The sequence below is a fragment of the Cynocephalus volans genome, chromosome 17 (genome assembly GCF_027409185.1).
Source record: "Cynocephalus volans isolate mCynVol1 chromosome 17, mCynVol1.pri, whole genome shotgun sequence".
Classification (NCBI taxonomy): Eukaryota; Metazoa; Chordata; class Mammalia; order Dermoptera; family Cynocephalidae; genus Cynocephalus; species Cynocephalus volans.
Genome location: NC_084476.1, coordinates 10,112,669 through 10,127,849, shown reverse-complemented (window position 1 = coordinate 10,127,849; position 15,181 = coordinate 10,112,669). Strand labels below are relative to the sequence as shown.

The 15,181-nt window shown below is 53.9% G+C and overlaps 2 protein-coding genes across 4 annotated transcripts in view; both read left to right on the top strand.

Annotated features, from left to right (window-relative positions):
• Positions 1 to 1,398, top strand: part of GARNL3 (GTPase activating Rap/RanGAP domain like 3) — an 85,289-nt gene extending 83,891 nt beyond the window's left edge. The window contains exon 27 of the mRNA XM_063081654.1: positions 964 to 1,398. Within this exon, the coding sequence (XP_062937724.1) occupies positions 964 to 1,159 (196 nt within the window). The 3' untranslated portion in view covers positions 1,160 to 1,398. The remainder of the gene's footprint in view (positions 1 to 963) is intronic.
• Positions 1,399 to 4,674: 3,276 nt separating this feature from the next.
• On the top strand, positions 4,675 to 14,200 carry SLC2A8 (solute carrier family 2 member 8). 3 transcript variants are annotated; one of them, XM_063081883.1, is made up of 10 exons: positions 4,675 to 4,825; positions 4,916 to 5,078; positions 5,315 to 5,521; positions 7,508 to 7,607; positions 9,572 to 9,771; positions 10,470 to 10,613; positions 10,765 to 10,873; positions 11,606 to 11,671; positions 12,012 to 12,157; positions 13,702 to 14,200. In XM_063081883.1, exons 1-10 carry the CDS (start codon positions 4,770 to 4,772, stop codon positions 13,837 to 13,839), a joined length of 1,329 nt encoding a protein of 442 aa, XP_062937953.1. In that variant the 5' UTR covers positions 4,675 to 4,769; the 3' UTR covers positions 13,840 to 14,200. The 3 variants fall into 3 exon arrangements, with proteins under 3 accessions (XP_062937953.1, XP_062937952.1, XP_062937954.1); XM_063081882.1 differs by having other exon boundaries at positions 11,498 to 11,671; XM_063081884.1 differs by lacking the exon at positions 12,012 to 12,157 and having other exon boundaries at positions 11,498 to 11,671; positions 13,702 to 13,787.
• Positions 14,201 to 15,181: the final 981 nt, after the last annotated feature.

Below are 15,181 nucleotides of genomic sequence, written 5' to 3'. Positions count from 1 at the left end.
AGGCAGAAGCCCCACCCTGCGAGTGCTTTAATGGCAAGGCCCTGTCCCCAGGGACTTTACATTCTAGTTGGAGAAATAGACAATAAACCTGTAAAGAAATAAGCATTTAAGTCATTTCAAATGATGATAAGTGCTATAAAAAACTTCAAAGTAGATAAGTGATGGGGTAGCAGGTAGGTCTGCTTTGGGAGTTGGGTCACAGAAGGCTTTTTGAGGAAGTGCATTGACTGGGCTTGGAATGAACGATGGGCAACTAGGGAAACAGCCCGTCTGAGGAAGAGGAGGGGGCCCTGAAGCAGTTACAGTTAAGAGACAGAAGGAAGAGTGGGTGGCCTGGAGCACAGAGAATGGAGCTGGGAAGCATGTGAGGTCGGGAGTGGGCAGAGGACGGGCCAGGTGGTCTTTAGCAGGCCAATGAGTATTTGCTGAATACATGAGCTCCCTGAGAAGTGGAGACTAATTTTGGTCAAATTAACTATGCAACTATCAAGAGAGAGTCCCAATAGCTGGAGAATGTAGAGGAAGTGGGCGGGGGGGTGGCCTGGGAAGCCAGAGAGGTCAGCAGGCCAGGTCTGGGAACTTTGGCTGTGGATAGTAGTTTCAGCCTTATCTTCAGGCCATGGGCAGCCACAGGAGGGTTTTAGGCAGTGACATTATCTGGATTTGCACTTTAGAAAGGTAAATAATGCCTTGGAACACCTTCTGTATGTCACTCACCTGGCCTTTAATCCTCACAGCAATCCCAGGAGCTAGGGCTTTCTGACCGCAGAGCCTGGGGGGCGGGGTTGGGGGAGTTGAGGGACGGGTGGGTGGAATCCCTACATTCACCCACCTCTCCCACATAACAGGCAGGGGTTGGGGAGATAAGCTTAGGGGATCAGGTGAGCCCGAAATTGCTAGATGGAATAGGCCCAGTTCCGTGATGCTCCCATGGATCCTTTGGCAGTGACTTTTCTCCTCTAGGATCCCGTCAAGCTCCTTGGAAAGTCCTTCTACTTCTGAAGCCAATCCCGAGGGGCAGTACCACTCGACAAGCTCGGACCACGACCCTGTGGCAGACAGAGAGGGCAGCCCGGTGTCGGTGTTGGTGTCAGTGTCTGGCAGCAGTCTCTTTCAGCTTGTCACTTCCTCGGATGAAGACATCATTGACTTGAAGTAATCAGAGTCCAAATCTTGTTTGCCATCTTTAGTTTTCTGATGGAAGTTTATACTCTTTAAACAGTTCCAACATTATTTCTCAACAAAATGTGGCTCTTATTCTGTCAGTGATCTATTGGACCAAACCTTCTGCACACTTGGCCAGTTTGGGTTACCCTCCAATGTCCAGTGCCATCTTTCTTGACCTTTGTTTCTTTCTGTTCAGGAACCATCAGTCCCCTTGTAATAAAGGTGGTAGCTTTCATTGAGGTTTTAGATTGAAACTTTGAATAAATCAAAAATGTTCATTCTTATTTACTGCAACCTTCTCTTATATTTTATATAGTTAGATGAAAAATTACTTTTTCATTACAGTTTTATGTCACATAATGTGTTACTTTTATAAAGAGAAGCCATTGCTTTTTAAATTTATGATAAGTTTTCTTTCCGCACGTCTGGCCCCCATTGCTGTTTCAGTTCACTGTGATTGGAACCAGCTGTGCTCCTGCCTGTAGCTGCTTTTGAGAAAAGCCAAATGGTTAGATCTTAGAGGCTCCTCCTCCTCTCTCCTTGTATCTTATGAAAAATAATAAGGTATAGGAGCTTGTCAAGTCTTCAGGTTATTTTTTCTGTTTTATTATTACTCTGAAATCATATAACCAGGGAGCAGGTACTCCTTGTGATTGAAAATAATCTCAAATTCCTTCCTCTTGTTTGGGTTTGCCTTGTGCTTTCACAGGAACCAATGATTACCTTTCCTCCTATTTATCTGCTCCCTGGCTCCCTCGTCAAAGTGAGCAGAAAGAAATGTGGATTGGGCCAAGTGCAAATGAAATAGTGAAATGTCACCCCTAGCCAGTGGAGCCCAAAGGGGGAAAATCCAATTTCACTGACATTGTTCATGAAAATTTTAATGTGTGAGAAGGTAATTTACCTGTGGCTTTAGTCCAGCTGATTCCATTTTATTATAACTCTTCTTGCCTATATTACCCATCAAAAGAAACATTCAATGATTTACCCCTGTTAAAGCAGCTCTGAAGAGTTCTTCTGCAGGTCTTCGTATAAGCACAGAGAATAGTGTTTGACAGGACCTGGATCTGACAGATTTTACAGAAGTTTGACTCCAGGCACCGTGCAGGCCTTGCATGCTGTGGGGAGAGCTCCCCTCCCTGCCTTTTGCACAAATAGTTCACCGTGGTGAGGCCAAGCCGAAGCTGCCCAGTTCCTCTTGAGCAGGAGGCGAGGCAACAGTATAAGAAACCATGCTTTTCAGGTGCGTCCACGTGGGGCTGTCTGTCACAAGTGTGTTTTCTCATATTCTTTGTGGCATTATCATTCCCATTCTCCCTCTGTTTTGCTCTATGCCCTTTTTGTATTAGGGGAAGAAATGCAAGATCAATTACTGTATTTCGACTCCACTAACAGCTTTATGAATTAGGTTTTATGATTCTTGCTTTTCAAACAAGGAAACTGAGGCTAGGAAGATGCACTGATTTGAGCCTGAGAGTTCTTTGACTCTTGAGCCCTTGCTCTCTTCCCCTGTCTGCCTCACAGAGCCAGGCTGAGTACCTTGTGTTAGTTGCATTTGGCTGGTGTTTCATGTTATACTAATGTGTAAGCTCTGTGAGCTTCTATCTGTGTTTTTCCTGTCGTCTTTTTTCCCCTTAAGTTTGTTTCTCAGCCTGGAATAGAAAAACCAAGGGCTGTTTAGAACATTTTTCCAAATTGGCAGCGTTAGGGCCACCCACGATTTGACAAGAGTCATGTATCTGAGGAGTGAATGAAGAGAGGACAAGAGATGGACCCTAGGAATCAGGCTGATGGCTCTTTGCTTATAAAAATGGGCTCTTTTGGCAGTAACATCTGCATACAAAGTCCAGGACGTGAAATCTGCACACTCATGGGGAGGGAGCCCACCAGCCAGAGCCCAGGAACGGGTTTGTCCATGGCTCAGAGGGCTGTCTGGCACTCTGGGCTCACTGGAGCATCCTGTGTACATAAGCTTCTCCATGTGCCCGACTGAGCTATAAAGTAAACAGTCTAACTGCGGCAGTTTGCCCATGAAGTGTGAGGCATTCAGCCGCTGCAAACACCAAGTGCCTACTGCCTAGAGAAAGTCATGTCCATTGGGGAAGGAGCGAAGTAAACACGTGATTACAAAGCAGTGAAAAGTGCTGTGAAAAGACTTTCTAACTCAACCCTGTGTGGGACAGCAAAAGAAAAAATAAAAAGTATAACTCAAGCACAAGGTGCTGTGTAAGCACATAGGAGCAGTTGCCTAAGACGGTCTTGTGATCAAGACTGAAATGTGTTGGTTGCTAGTACAATCAGGTGACCGAAATAGGTTAAACTGTCATAATCGTACCGGCTGGCCTGAGTGCTCTGCACGTGTTTGGTCTCATATACATGACCCTGTCCACAACTCTCCTGGAAGATAATTATCTTCCCCACTTAGAGATGAGGGAACAGAGGCCCAGAGGGGGATTAGAAGCCAAGCCTCTTACTCTCAAAGCCCTGGTTCTTTCTAGACTCACACCAGCACTCCACTGCAGCTGCCTGCACGCAGTGTTGGGTATGAATTGGGTACAAATGGCGAGATCCTCTGGAGCCTCATCATCCTCACCTCCAGCGGTGACTTGGGTGCACACGTGCAGAGGTTGACTATTAAAATCGCAGGGGACTAAACGCTGGGAGGTAGTAAAGTGAAGATCGAAGTCAGGATTACCTACCTGTGAAGTGAGGGGAACTCACCATTTAAGCCCAGGTCAGTCACAAGCAACATGGGGGACCCCGCCTAACACTGGTCCTCAGCACCTGGCGGTCCTAGTAGGTGGCGGCTCTTTAGCCATCAGCAACGTGGGAGGCACTGAGGCGGGCTCCGGAGCGCAGGGCCACGTCCCCGCCCCCCGCAGTCCCGCGGGAGTGCCAGGCCAGTCTAGGCCTCCGAGAGGAGAGGGAGGGGGCCCAGTACAGTCTACGTGGAGACCTTCCACCTTGCAGCTCTCCGGGGACAGAACTGGGCCAGGCAGAGAAGTCAGGCGCCACCAACACAGGCCCCACAGTAGGAACTGCGGACCCCATCAGGGAAGACGTTCGCAGCCTCGGACCGTGGGGACGGGAAGTCCGGGGCGGCGGGCCACGTGCTCCGCCTTCGTCCCGCTCCTACCCCCATTGGTTGGAGCTAGATAGAGAGGCGGCCCCAGGCAAAAAAAAATTTTTAAAGCAACCCCGGTCCCCCACCACAATGGCCTGCTCAGTTCCGAGACCTCCCTGGCCCCGCCTCCGAGCTCGCACCACACTCCGATTGGGTGGTTGTGCACCCGACACAAACTCCGCCCCACCTCCCCATTGGGCAGGTCTGCCCCGGGGGCGGTTCCAGTGGGCCTCGTCGCCGGCACTGTGCTTCCATTGGTCAGATTTCACTTGAAGGGCGGGTCTTAGTGCAGACGCTAACCCCGCCTTGCGTTGCCATTGGCTCCTTGTACACCTACACCCGCGGCCGTTCCGATCCAGTCCCAGCGCCCTCCGCGCCCCTCAGGGAGGGATCGGCGGTGAGAGGGCGGTGAAGGCAGCGCTCGCGGGACCCTGGCGGTTCGGCCGTCAGAGCTGGCCGGCCGAGCGTTGGTGCGGACATGACGCCTGACGACCCGGAGGAGACCCAGCCTCTCCTGGGGCCGCCCGGAGGCAGGTGAGCGGCAGCGGGACCCGGGCCCGGGATGCGGCTTCGCCTCCCGCCCCGCCCGGCCGGCGCCGCTCATCCGCCGCCCTGTGCCCGCAGCGCTCCCCGCAGCCGTCGTGTCTTCCTCGCCGCCTTCGCCGCGGCCCTGGGCCCGCTCAGCTTCGGCTTCGCGCTCGGCTACAGCTCCCCGGCCATCCCGAGCCTGCGGCGCGCCGCGCCCCCGGCCCCGCGCCTCGACGACAGTGCCGCCTCCTGGTTCGGGGTGAGGCCCCGGGCTTACCCCAGCCCGGCCTGGGACCCCCACACCCACCCCGGACGGGAGCCAATACCCTCCGCCGCGTCCATCCCACCTGCTGTGCCCGGGGTCGCCCCCACCCCGACCACCAGCCCGGGACCTCCCGCCCCTTCCCTCTGAGGCACCCGGGGGGCGGGGTGGAGGGCGAGGGCGGGCTGCGGCCCCCGGAGCCCCTCCTCATCCCGCGGTCGCCCCGCCCCCAGGCCGTCGTGACCCTGGGCGCCGCGGCCGGGGGCGTGCTGGGGGGCTGGCTGGTGGACCGCGCCGGGCGCAAGCTGAGCCTCCTGCTCTGCACCCTGCCCTTCGTGGCCGGCTTTGCTGTCATCACCGCGGCCCGGGACGTGTGGATGCTGCTCGGGGGCCGCCTCCTCACTGGCCTGGCCTGTGGCGTGGCCTCGCTAGTGGCCCCGGTGAGTGTCCCTCTGCCTTGCGGCCTGAGACCAAGGAAGAGTTAGACAAACCGCTCCCCAAACCTGGGGGCGCGGTTCTCTCCGGCTGGGTCCTCCTGGGTGCCAGACACCGAGCCGGTGCCTGTTTTATCTCCCTCACCCTCCCAACGGCTGGGCACCGCTGTTATTATCCCCGCTTTACCGGTGAAACCGAGCCCCACACGGGAAGTCCTTTTGCTAGTCGGCGGTGAAGCTGTTACTGGAGCCCAGGATTGTCCCATTTAGCTGTGCCTCTCTTTTGCTCTGCAGACAGGATGGCACCTGTGGATGACCAAAAGGAGCCTCACGTTATGGCTTAGGAGCCCCACCCCCACCCCCGTCTTTAGACCACGACTATAGTTAGCAGGAAAGCCTGTTCTTGTTGTCCCCGGGCAAAGGTTGCTGGTGGCTGTGTCCCCTTCACTGCTCACAAGCCAGCCCCTCTGTGCTTCCAACCTGTCTCCCACCCTCCCCTGACTGGCGCTGCTCACTTTGGAGCACCACACTCCTGACTCAGATCCGCCGTGCCACTTACCTGGGCAGAGTGCCTCTCTAAGCCTCAGTTTCCTCCCCTGTAAAATGGGATGACGGCATTACCTCATGAGGTTGTTAAGACGGTTCAGTGGGGCTTTGCACATACAGCCTCTGGCCCCAGCATGGCTTGTGGAAGGACCTGGACCCTGGTGTCTGGGATTGCTGGTGACTGGGGTGTTGCTTTGTGTTGCCTCGCCCCCCACGGATTTGGCACCCCTCTTCCCCTGGGTGACGGAGACGCAAAGGATTACGCAAAGCCCATCTGTTCTGAGCAGTGAGAAGCCCCAAAGTCATTAACTTCCCAGGAACCCTCCAGCGAGAGGGATCCCTTCCTCGGGAAATTAACACTGAATTGGGGTTCTCTTCCTGCGTTTATTTTCCAGACCAGGAAGTTACAGGAAGAGAACAAAGGTGGGTTACAGTTTAACAATATAGGCTGGTAACTTTCAGTGAAACAAGGCAGATGACATTCCAGTAAGGCTATCAACAAAAGCTTTGATCTTAGCAAACAATCCTTCTTACAGCAATTTCTCAGTATCTTTACATAACAATCAGTAACTAGTCTTTTGAGCCAGCAACCTGCAGTGCCACATTTCTTATCTTGCAACAAACACTCACTAGCCCACTAGCCTGGGGAAAATTTCCTGTCCTTGCAAGGTCAATATTTGAAACCTCAAGGCTTTGGAAAACCAGGTCCTGTGAAGTATATACGCTTTTTAGTATATTCCACACTGGGGAACTGCTGCTGGCTGGGAGGTTGAAAGCCACGACTCAGAGCCCTCCTGAGACACCCTTTCACCCACAGTTGCTGGGCAGCAGGCAGCAGCGGGGACAGGAGAGGGACGGGAAGAAGCTGGGGATTTGATGTTTGGGGTTTTTAACTGGACAGAAACACTCATGTCTTATCATGGAAAGAAAATATGAAATAACCTAGAAGCGTGGGCGAGGTCCCGATCCCCCTGAGCCCACACGCAGGGAGCAGTGGCAGCTATTCGTGGTGACTAAACCTGCTTTTCACTCCAAGGGCAGCACTCACAGTTTGGCCTATGGGCCACCGACCTGGGCATCACCTGCAGCTTGTTAGCAAGGCAGGATCTTGGGCCCCATCCCAGATCTACTGCATTAGAATCTGCATTTTTATCAAGCATATTTGTGCATGTTAAATGAAAGTTGGAGCAGCTCTGTGCTCTGTCCCCTCCCCTGATACACACGCAGCAGCCACCGACTACCTTTAATCTCCTTTAAACCCTTGCCACAGATCACTTGGCAGCAGTGGGGGGACCGGGGAGGGCTCCGCTGTGCTGGGGCAGTGCAATGAGGGCCCCACATGGCCTGCAGCAGCCCCAGCTGGGAGTCTCCTCAGCTCTGAGGCTGAAGTTTTTTCAGTTTTAAGAACTCTTGGACCCCAAGTACTCTCATCTTACTTGTTGGCAGGTCTACATCTCCGAAATTTCCTACCCAGCAGTCCGGGGTCTGCTCGGCTCCTGTGTGCAGCTGATGGTGGTCATAGGCATCCTCCTGGCCTACCTGGCAGGTATACTTTTCATATTCTCTTTTGATCCCTGTTAATGGCCATGTGGCCATGTTACAGATGTAGAAAGTGACATTCAGAGAGGTCAAGGGACTTGCCCAAGGTGACACAGCCAGTGGTGCCCATGGCACCAGGCTCCAGACCACGTCCCTGGGACCTTGGGATATGTGGGGCTTGTGACTAAGTTCCAGGGACAGCTGGAGAAGGTAATGTCCCCATCTTCCCAGAAGTCCATTCTGGGGGTGTGGGGAGTGCTGACTGGTTAGGCCAGCACCTTACTGTTCAGTGACAAACCAGAGGAAACCAGGGAGGGGGCAGGGACACTGCAAAAATCTTCAGCCCAGGAGTTTGAAGGGCTGAGTGAGTTTCCCTCAGAACGTCCGTACTGGATCCATAATGTCAGTGTGACAAGGACCTTTTCCTGGGGACCCCGAAGGACAGGGCTGGGGCCAGGAGGGGGAAGATTCAGGACAGAGATGTTTCTTCATTAGAAATGGAATGGAAAGAGGGCGGACTTCAAATCTCACAGTCCTGGTTTTGAGGACGACCTCTGCTATTTGCTGTGTAATCTTGGCCAAGTCACACACCCTTGGGAGCCTCAGTTTCCCTGTCTTTGAATGGAAATCACCCCACGTAGTCCAAGGCTAATGGGGGGGGGGGGGTTAAGGGACACATGAAAAGTGCCTGGCAGCAGATCCCAAATGAGAATTGTCAAGGGATGGCTTGAGAACATGGAGTGATCAGGGTGGGGCATCTGGGGCCTGGCCCAGGTCACATGCCCTCTGGACCTTCAGTGTCAACAATGCAGAGGTCTGTGGTCTTCCATTTTTACCCACATGCTTGCTGTCCTCACTAGTTCAAATCCTGCCAGCGTCTGGCTGCCTTGGGAGCCAAAGCCCGCAGTGTGCACAGACGTTGACGGTCACGATTGGGTGCGATCCGCATATAGCGTTACCACCAGTTCACCGTAATCTGCACTTGGTGCTTCTCCTGCCTTTGGTTGATCAGTTCCTGTGAGTTTTGATGCTCTGGTGTGGGCCAACTCTGTTATCCTCACAAAGTGACATGGTGGGGACACTTTTGCTTCACATTGGGGCAATAATGTTCCAACAGCTAGACTTCACAGAACAATTATCAGCTCTCTGCACCTCACTGCTAAAACAAATATGTTTGTATATTCGTGCACCCCCCCAGCGCAGAAGAAAAGCAGCTACTTCGTAGCTCTACAGAGAAATTCTTCCCCTGGGAACTGAGGATACATAAATAAGCCTTTGTGCCTAGAAAATAAAAATTAGAGCAGCACCACCCTAAACTAATTTATTCCTGGGTTCCCTGTCACAGAACCCTTTGGCTTTCTATCAGTCTAGATAATTCTGCATTTATGCTGTTTTTTGTACATCTTCAAGATAACAAAACCCTGCCATATCTCTAATTTCATTTATACTTTGAGTAGATAACACATTCAAATGATTCACCACTCAAGAAGTACCAGAGAGGGAGCATGTCCTGTGAAAGGTCTCCCCCATCTCTGTCCTCCTTCCTGTCAGGGGAAGCCCGCACTGCCTGTTTCTCAGGAGCCTCCCAGAGAGGTCTGCGCATGTCCAAGGAACACGCACATTTACCCCACACCCCTTCCTGTGATACGAATGGCGCTGACTCGTGCCATGTCAGTGCAGGGCGAGCACCTCGTTCTTTGTTTCTTGGCTACGTTAATATTTCACTGAACAAATGTAGCACAGTGATGTGCAGATCGATGTACCCCCATCCTTTCTGCAACTGCTGTAGTTGGCCCAGGACATCTACGCTTACATAGTAGCGATGACAACATCAATAACAAACATGAAGGTGGCCGCGCAGAGGTAGTGAGGTCCCCACCTTTGAAGCTGCGTCCCTGAGGCTGGCCGGGGTCAGGCACTGCCTGAGGGTGCCCAGGCCGGCTCACCCTGGCTCTGATGTCTGCCCCCCAGGCCGGGTGCTGGAGTGGCGCTGGCTGGCCGTGCTGGGTTGCGTGCCCCCCTCCCTCATGCTGCTGCTCATGTGCTGCGTGCCTGAATCCCCGCGCTTCCTGCTCACTCAGCACAAGCACCAGGAGGCCATGGCTGCCCTGCACTTTCTGTGGGGCTCCGAGCAGGGCTGGGAAGAGCCTCCCATCGGGGAAGAGCAGCAGGTGAGAGGCTGGGAGCTGGAGCTGGGGGTAGGGGGACAGCAGCCAGGATAGGGTAGCAAACTCTGTTCTCAAGGCCCCACACCTGGGAGCAGAGGAGCCCTCCACCCTCAGTGAGGACAGGCCCAGTGTTGTCCTGTCTTTGAGCAGGCGGAGGCCGGCTGGAGCCCCACTTAGCTGGGTCCTGGCCTCAGAGGTCACTGGAAAGCTTGAGCCTCTCCTGTTCCAGGAAGAGAAAGGCCAGGACTGGTCAGGGAAAAATACATATGCAGAGTTGAGGACCTGGATTTCACTGGGGAAATGTAAGGCGGGGAAAAGGTTAAGAGTCTGGGTTTTGGAGTCAGACCTGGGTGTGAACCCCCATACTGCCACTTACGTCCTGTGTGACCTTCCCATGAGTAGGCCTCAGTTTCTTCATGTATGTAATGGGAGTCACGGCAGTGGGGGTACTGAAGGGGGGTGAGACTCCTGGAAAAGCTTGCTCTCCCCCCAACCAATCTCTTTGTGCCTCCCCCAACCAATGAGGAAGAGCCGTGAGGAGGTAAGGATCTTCCACCTTACAAATGGGGAGGCCACAGGGGGGGCTGGGACAGGAAGCTGAGGCTTACTCCCCTGCTCCAAGCCTTAGGACAGGGGCCCAAAGAGGGCTCCGCCCCGGGAGAGGCGGCAGCAGCCCTGATGGCTGGTGTCCATTGGAGCAGGGCTTCCACCTGGGCCTGCTGAGGCACCCCGGCATCTATAAGCCCTTCATCATCGGTGTATCGCTGATGGCCTTCCAGCAGCTGTCGGGGGTCAATGCCGTCACGTTCTATGCTGAGACCATCTTTGAGCAGGCCAGGTTCAAGGTAAGAGGCCTGTGTCCAGCCCGCCTCATCCAGCTACCACATGTGGAGCTTGCTCTCCAGCCCAGGAACTGGTCCCCTACAACAGGACTGGAGAGGGAGGGCCCGTCTCTGGCTGGCCCGCCTTACCAACCTCGGTCCCCGTGTCCCCCAGGACAGCAGTCTGGCCTCGGTCATCGTGGGCATCATCCAGGTACTGTTCACAGGTATGGCGGCCCTCGTCATGGACAGAGCTGGGCGGAGGCTGCTCCTGGCCTTGTCAGGTGAGGCCCGAGGGCCAGGATTCATCCCTGTGTAACCGGGGTGCCCAGGCCAGGCTCCCCCTACAGCTGGAGGGCATTTGTTGAGGCCCCCAGCTTGCAGGAGGAGGACTACTGGGCATTTACGAGGACAAATGTCCTGGACTGCAGAGGCCGTGACATAACAGCTGCTCTGCACTGAGTGCTCGCTCCGCAGCCTGCACTAGCGATCTAGCAGTGTCCCACCTTGAACCTTTGCAACCATCCCAGTCACGACCTGGCTTACGATGGGGAAACCGGTCCAGGGAGTTGATGGGACTCAGAAGCTGGGGTCCTTTGGAGCAAGTGACTTGACTTCCCTGGACCTAGGTGACCCTGCTGTGATGTGGGGATAACGGCAGCACCCCCTCAGGGCTGTTGCAAGGATGGGGAGATGACTCACGTGAGGCCCTCGGGCCCAGGACACTCGGGGCAGGAGATGATGCCACCACCCCGCTGGTGCTACCTCCACTTCCTTGGTCTGGGGTCTTTGGGAACCTCCTGGAGTTTGCCGAGGCCTGTATGCCAGGCCAGGGTGGGATGCCCTGCTGCACTGCTGGCTGGGCCACTGCCTGGCTCTCCCAGTGCCTGCCCGCCCCCCGCCCACAGGCATGGTCATGGTAGTCAGCACCAGTGTCTTCGGCCTCTACTTCAAGCTGGCCCAGGGGGGCGCCAGCAACTCCTCACACGTGGATCTCTTGGCACCCGTCCCTGCAGAACCGGCTGATGCACACGTGGGTCTGGCCTGGTTGGCTGTGAGCAGCATGTGCCTGTTCATCGCAGGTGAGAGGGGCCCTGGGAGGTGGAGAGGGGGCGCTGGCCCCTCAGCTCCCGGTGAGTCCAGTCTTACCTGGCCTCTGCGAATATAATTCTGACCATGGGTCAGTCACAGAACCCTGTAAGCCCTTCTAGATCCTTTCCCTTAATCCCCACAACACAGCAGGCCCCGTCCCTGTGCCATCTTACAGAGACCAAGGCTGATGCCTAAGAGGGAAGTGACAGGCCCAAGGCCTTACAGCAGAAGACACAGAGCCGGGACCAGGCTGGGACCCAGGCCCCTCCGCCCTGCAGGCTGGAAGCTGATCCCCATGTCTCGGTGTCCTCACCTATCTTCCTCCTGCAGGTTTTGCCTTGGGATGGGGACCTATCCCCTGGCTCCTCATGTCAGAGATCTTCCCTCTGCACATCAAGGGCGTTGCTACGGGCATCTGCGTCCTCACCAACTGGCTCACGGCCTTTCTGGTGACAAAAGAGTTCAGCAGCCTGATGGTGAGTACAAGCCCCAGGGCCTTCCCCTTTGTGCAGTCAGCAGAGAAGCACATTTTAAACTATTTTGTTTGCAATCAAGTAACTTGTGTTGCAAGGTCAGAGGCCTGTGTGCTGGTTGAGGCCCCACCAGGCCTGGCTACATCAACATCTTGGTCAGGGGTGAAGTGGACACAGATGGGCTGGGGCAGGCGGGGCCCCGGCTGTGACCCCTGAAGAGTCTCCAGTCCACCTTGGGGGAAGGACAGCGGGACTACTCCTTCCCTCCTCTCCCCTTTAATGAATGGAGCCTGTGGACTGGGTGAGAAGAGTCAGCAGGCCTGGGCTCCAGCCCCACCTTGGCCACATCCTTGCTGTGTGAAGTTGAGGGTAATGCTTACCTTCTCTGAATCGGCTTCCTTGTCTGAAAATGGAAGATGGTAACAGTACCTTCCCCTTAAGGTTGAAGGGATTCTCAGTTCAGTTCAACATTTGCCACCTTCTCACGAACGGACTGACACAGATGTGGTCCCTACCCCAGGGCTTCCAGAGAGAGGTTCTGGAGCAGAAAATCTAGTCACTCATTAAGTCGTTCATTCCCTCCAGGTCTCCTGGCATGTGGCATGTCCAGACTGGTTCTAGGCACCAGAGACAGCAATGAACGAGATGGGCGGGGCCCCCTTTCTGACAGGAACAAGGAAGGCGGTGGGCAGGGAGAATTAAACCCAGGGTTGCTGGCATGGGATACAGGGAGGCAGGTCAGCACGAAGTGTGGACACCTGGAATTGGCACAAAGCCTGGGACCTGCTCAGCAGGGCTGCCCAGGGAGCAAGGCCAGGACAGCAGCCTGGGGTGTAAATTGCTTGCTGGGAGCTGGGAGGGGATGGACAGCAAAGGAGGGAGGAACAGAAGGCAAGAAGGAGGTGACAGAGCATCTAAGAGTGCCCATGGGTGTACGGTATCCAAGAGGCCAAGAGATGGGCTTCAAGGAGAGAAGGGACCCTGAGGATGCGGGGACGTGGCACCTGGGACATCATGGCCAGGGGTGGGGGGACTCTGTCTAAAGGGGACTGCTCCTCCCTCCGTGCTGCTGTCCCCAAGTGTCCTGGGGCCATGCTCACTCTGCCCCATCTCAACCTGCTAAGAGCTCACCCTTTCTCATTGGCACATGAAAAGAGAAGCCACTGGTGACAGTGACCTCAGAGGGCAGGGCCAAAGCTGAGCTCAGAGGGTGGTTCTGTGGGTCCTAGAGTTACACCCAGGAGCAGAAGCCCAGCTGTCACTTGATAGTGGTTCTCTGACCTTGGGGCATTCACTTCATTGCTGTGAGCCTCAGTTTCCCCATTCACACAGCATTGACACTGCGTACAGTGCTGAGCCCAGGCAGCAGGACTGCGTGCCAGCCTGTCCTCCACCTTCCCGAGCGACAACGGGCACGGCCATGGGCCTGGCAGGCTGGGATCCACGCCCTGCCCAAGGGTGGGGTGGGGCAGCCTCAGCTCATGATCCTGTGCGGGCCTCCTGCCCTTTTGCCTCATCCCCACGTGGCCTTTCTTCTCTCTCTGCAGGAGGTCCTCAGGCCTTACGGAGCCTTCTGGCTCTCCTCTGCTTTCTGTATCTGCAGTGTCCTTTTCACCTTGTTCTGTGTCCCTGAAACCAAAGGAAGGACTTTGGAACAAATCACAGCCCGTTTTGAGGGGCGATGATACCCCTTTTCTGTGAGTGGCTGCTCCTCCTAGCTGAGCCAGCTTTGGACTTCAAGGGGAATGGAGTCAGCCTGTGACTCTGAGCTGAGCCTGAGCTGTGAGGTTCACCAGCCTCTGGGTCCAGTTCCTGCTGCTGCTGTGGGGACTCAGGACCATCTAGGAGGAGCCCTGTGGTCAGCCCTCCACATGCCGCCTCCTTCATGACACTATAGCAGCAGGGGTTGGGGGGCACTTCTTGGCTCCTCATTTCCTGGCTGGAGATACTTTTGGAGGCTGGGTGCTGGGCACCTGGTTGCTCCTCTCACATGGCTGCATTATCAGGAAGGAACTTTGCCAAATAAAGATTTGACTCAGAAAATCAGGTCACGACCTCTGTGTGAGTCCAGTTTGAGAAGGGTGTATTCCGTCCTGTAAACTAGGCCTCTTGGGCCTGCCCAGAACATCCTATGCATTTACTTCCTCGTGCTCAGCCAAGCTTGCTCTTGGCATGTGGAGGTCATTTCTAGCTCTTTCCTTGGGCTCAGGTCCCTGCGTCCTCAGCCATCAAATCTTGTTCAGTTTCAAAAAAAACAAAAAAAAGCCTCTTTTTCTGTTGACTTTAATGGAACCAGAAGTATTGTATAAATTACTTTTATTATTCATTATCTATGTTTATTGTAGGAAAATTAGAAAAAAGATTTAACATAACAAATTATTATTTTTTTTTTTTAATTTCTTTTTTTTTTTTTTTTAATTTTATTTTGTCGATATACATTGTAGCTGATTATTGCTCCCCATCACCAAAACCTCCCTCCCTTCTCCTTCCCCCCCTCCCCCCAACAATGTCCTTTCTGTTTGCTTGTTGTATCAACTTCAAATAATTGTGGTTGTTATATCTTCTCCCCCCCCCCCCGGTTTGTGTGTGTGTGTGTGTATGTGTGTGTGTGAATTTATATATTAATTTTTAGCTCCCTCCAATAAGTGAGAACATGTGGTATTTCTCTTTCTGTGCCTGACTTGTTTCACTTAATATAATTCTCTCAAGGTCCATCCATGTTGTTGCAAATGGCAGTATTTCATTCGTTTTTAGAGCTGAGTAGTATTCCATTGTGTAGATGTACCACATTTTCCGTATCCACTCATCTGATGATGGGCATTTGGGCTGGTTCCAACTCTTGGCTATTGTAAAGAGTGCTGCGATGAACATTGGGGAACAGGTATACCTTCGACTTGATGATTTCCATTCCTCTGGGTATATTCCCAACAGTGGGATGGCTGGGTCGTATGGTAGATCTATTTACAATTGTTTAAGGAACATCCATACCATTTTCCATAGAGGCTGCACCATTTTGCAGTCCCACCA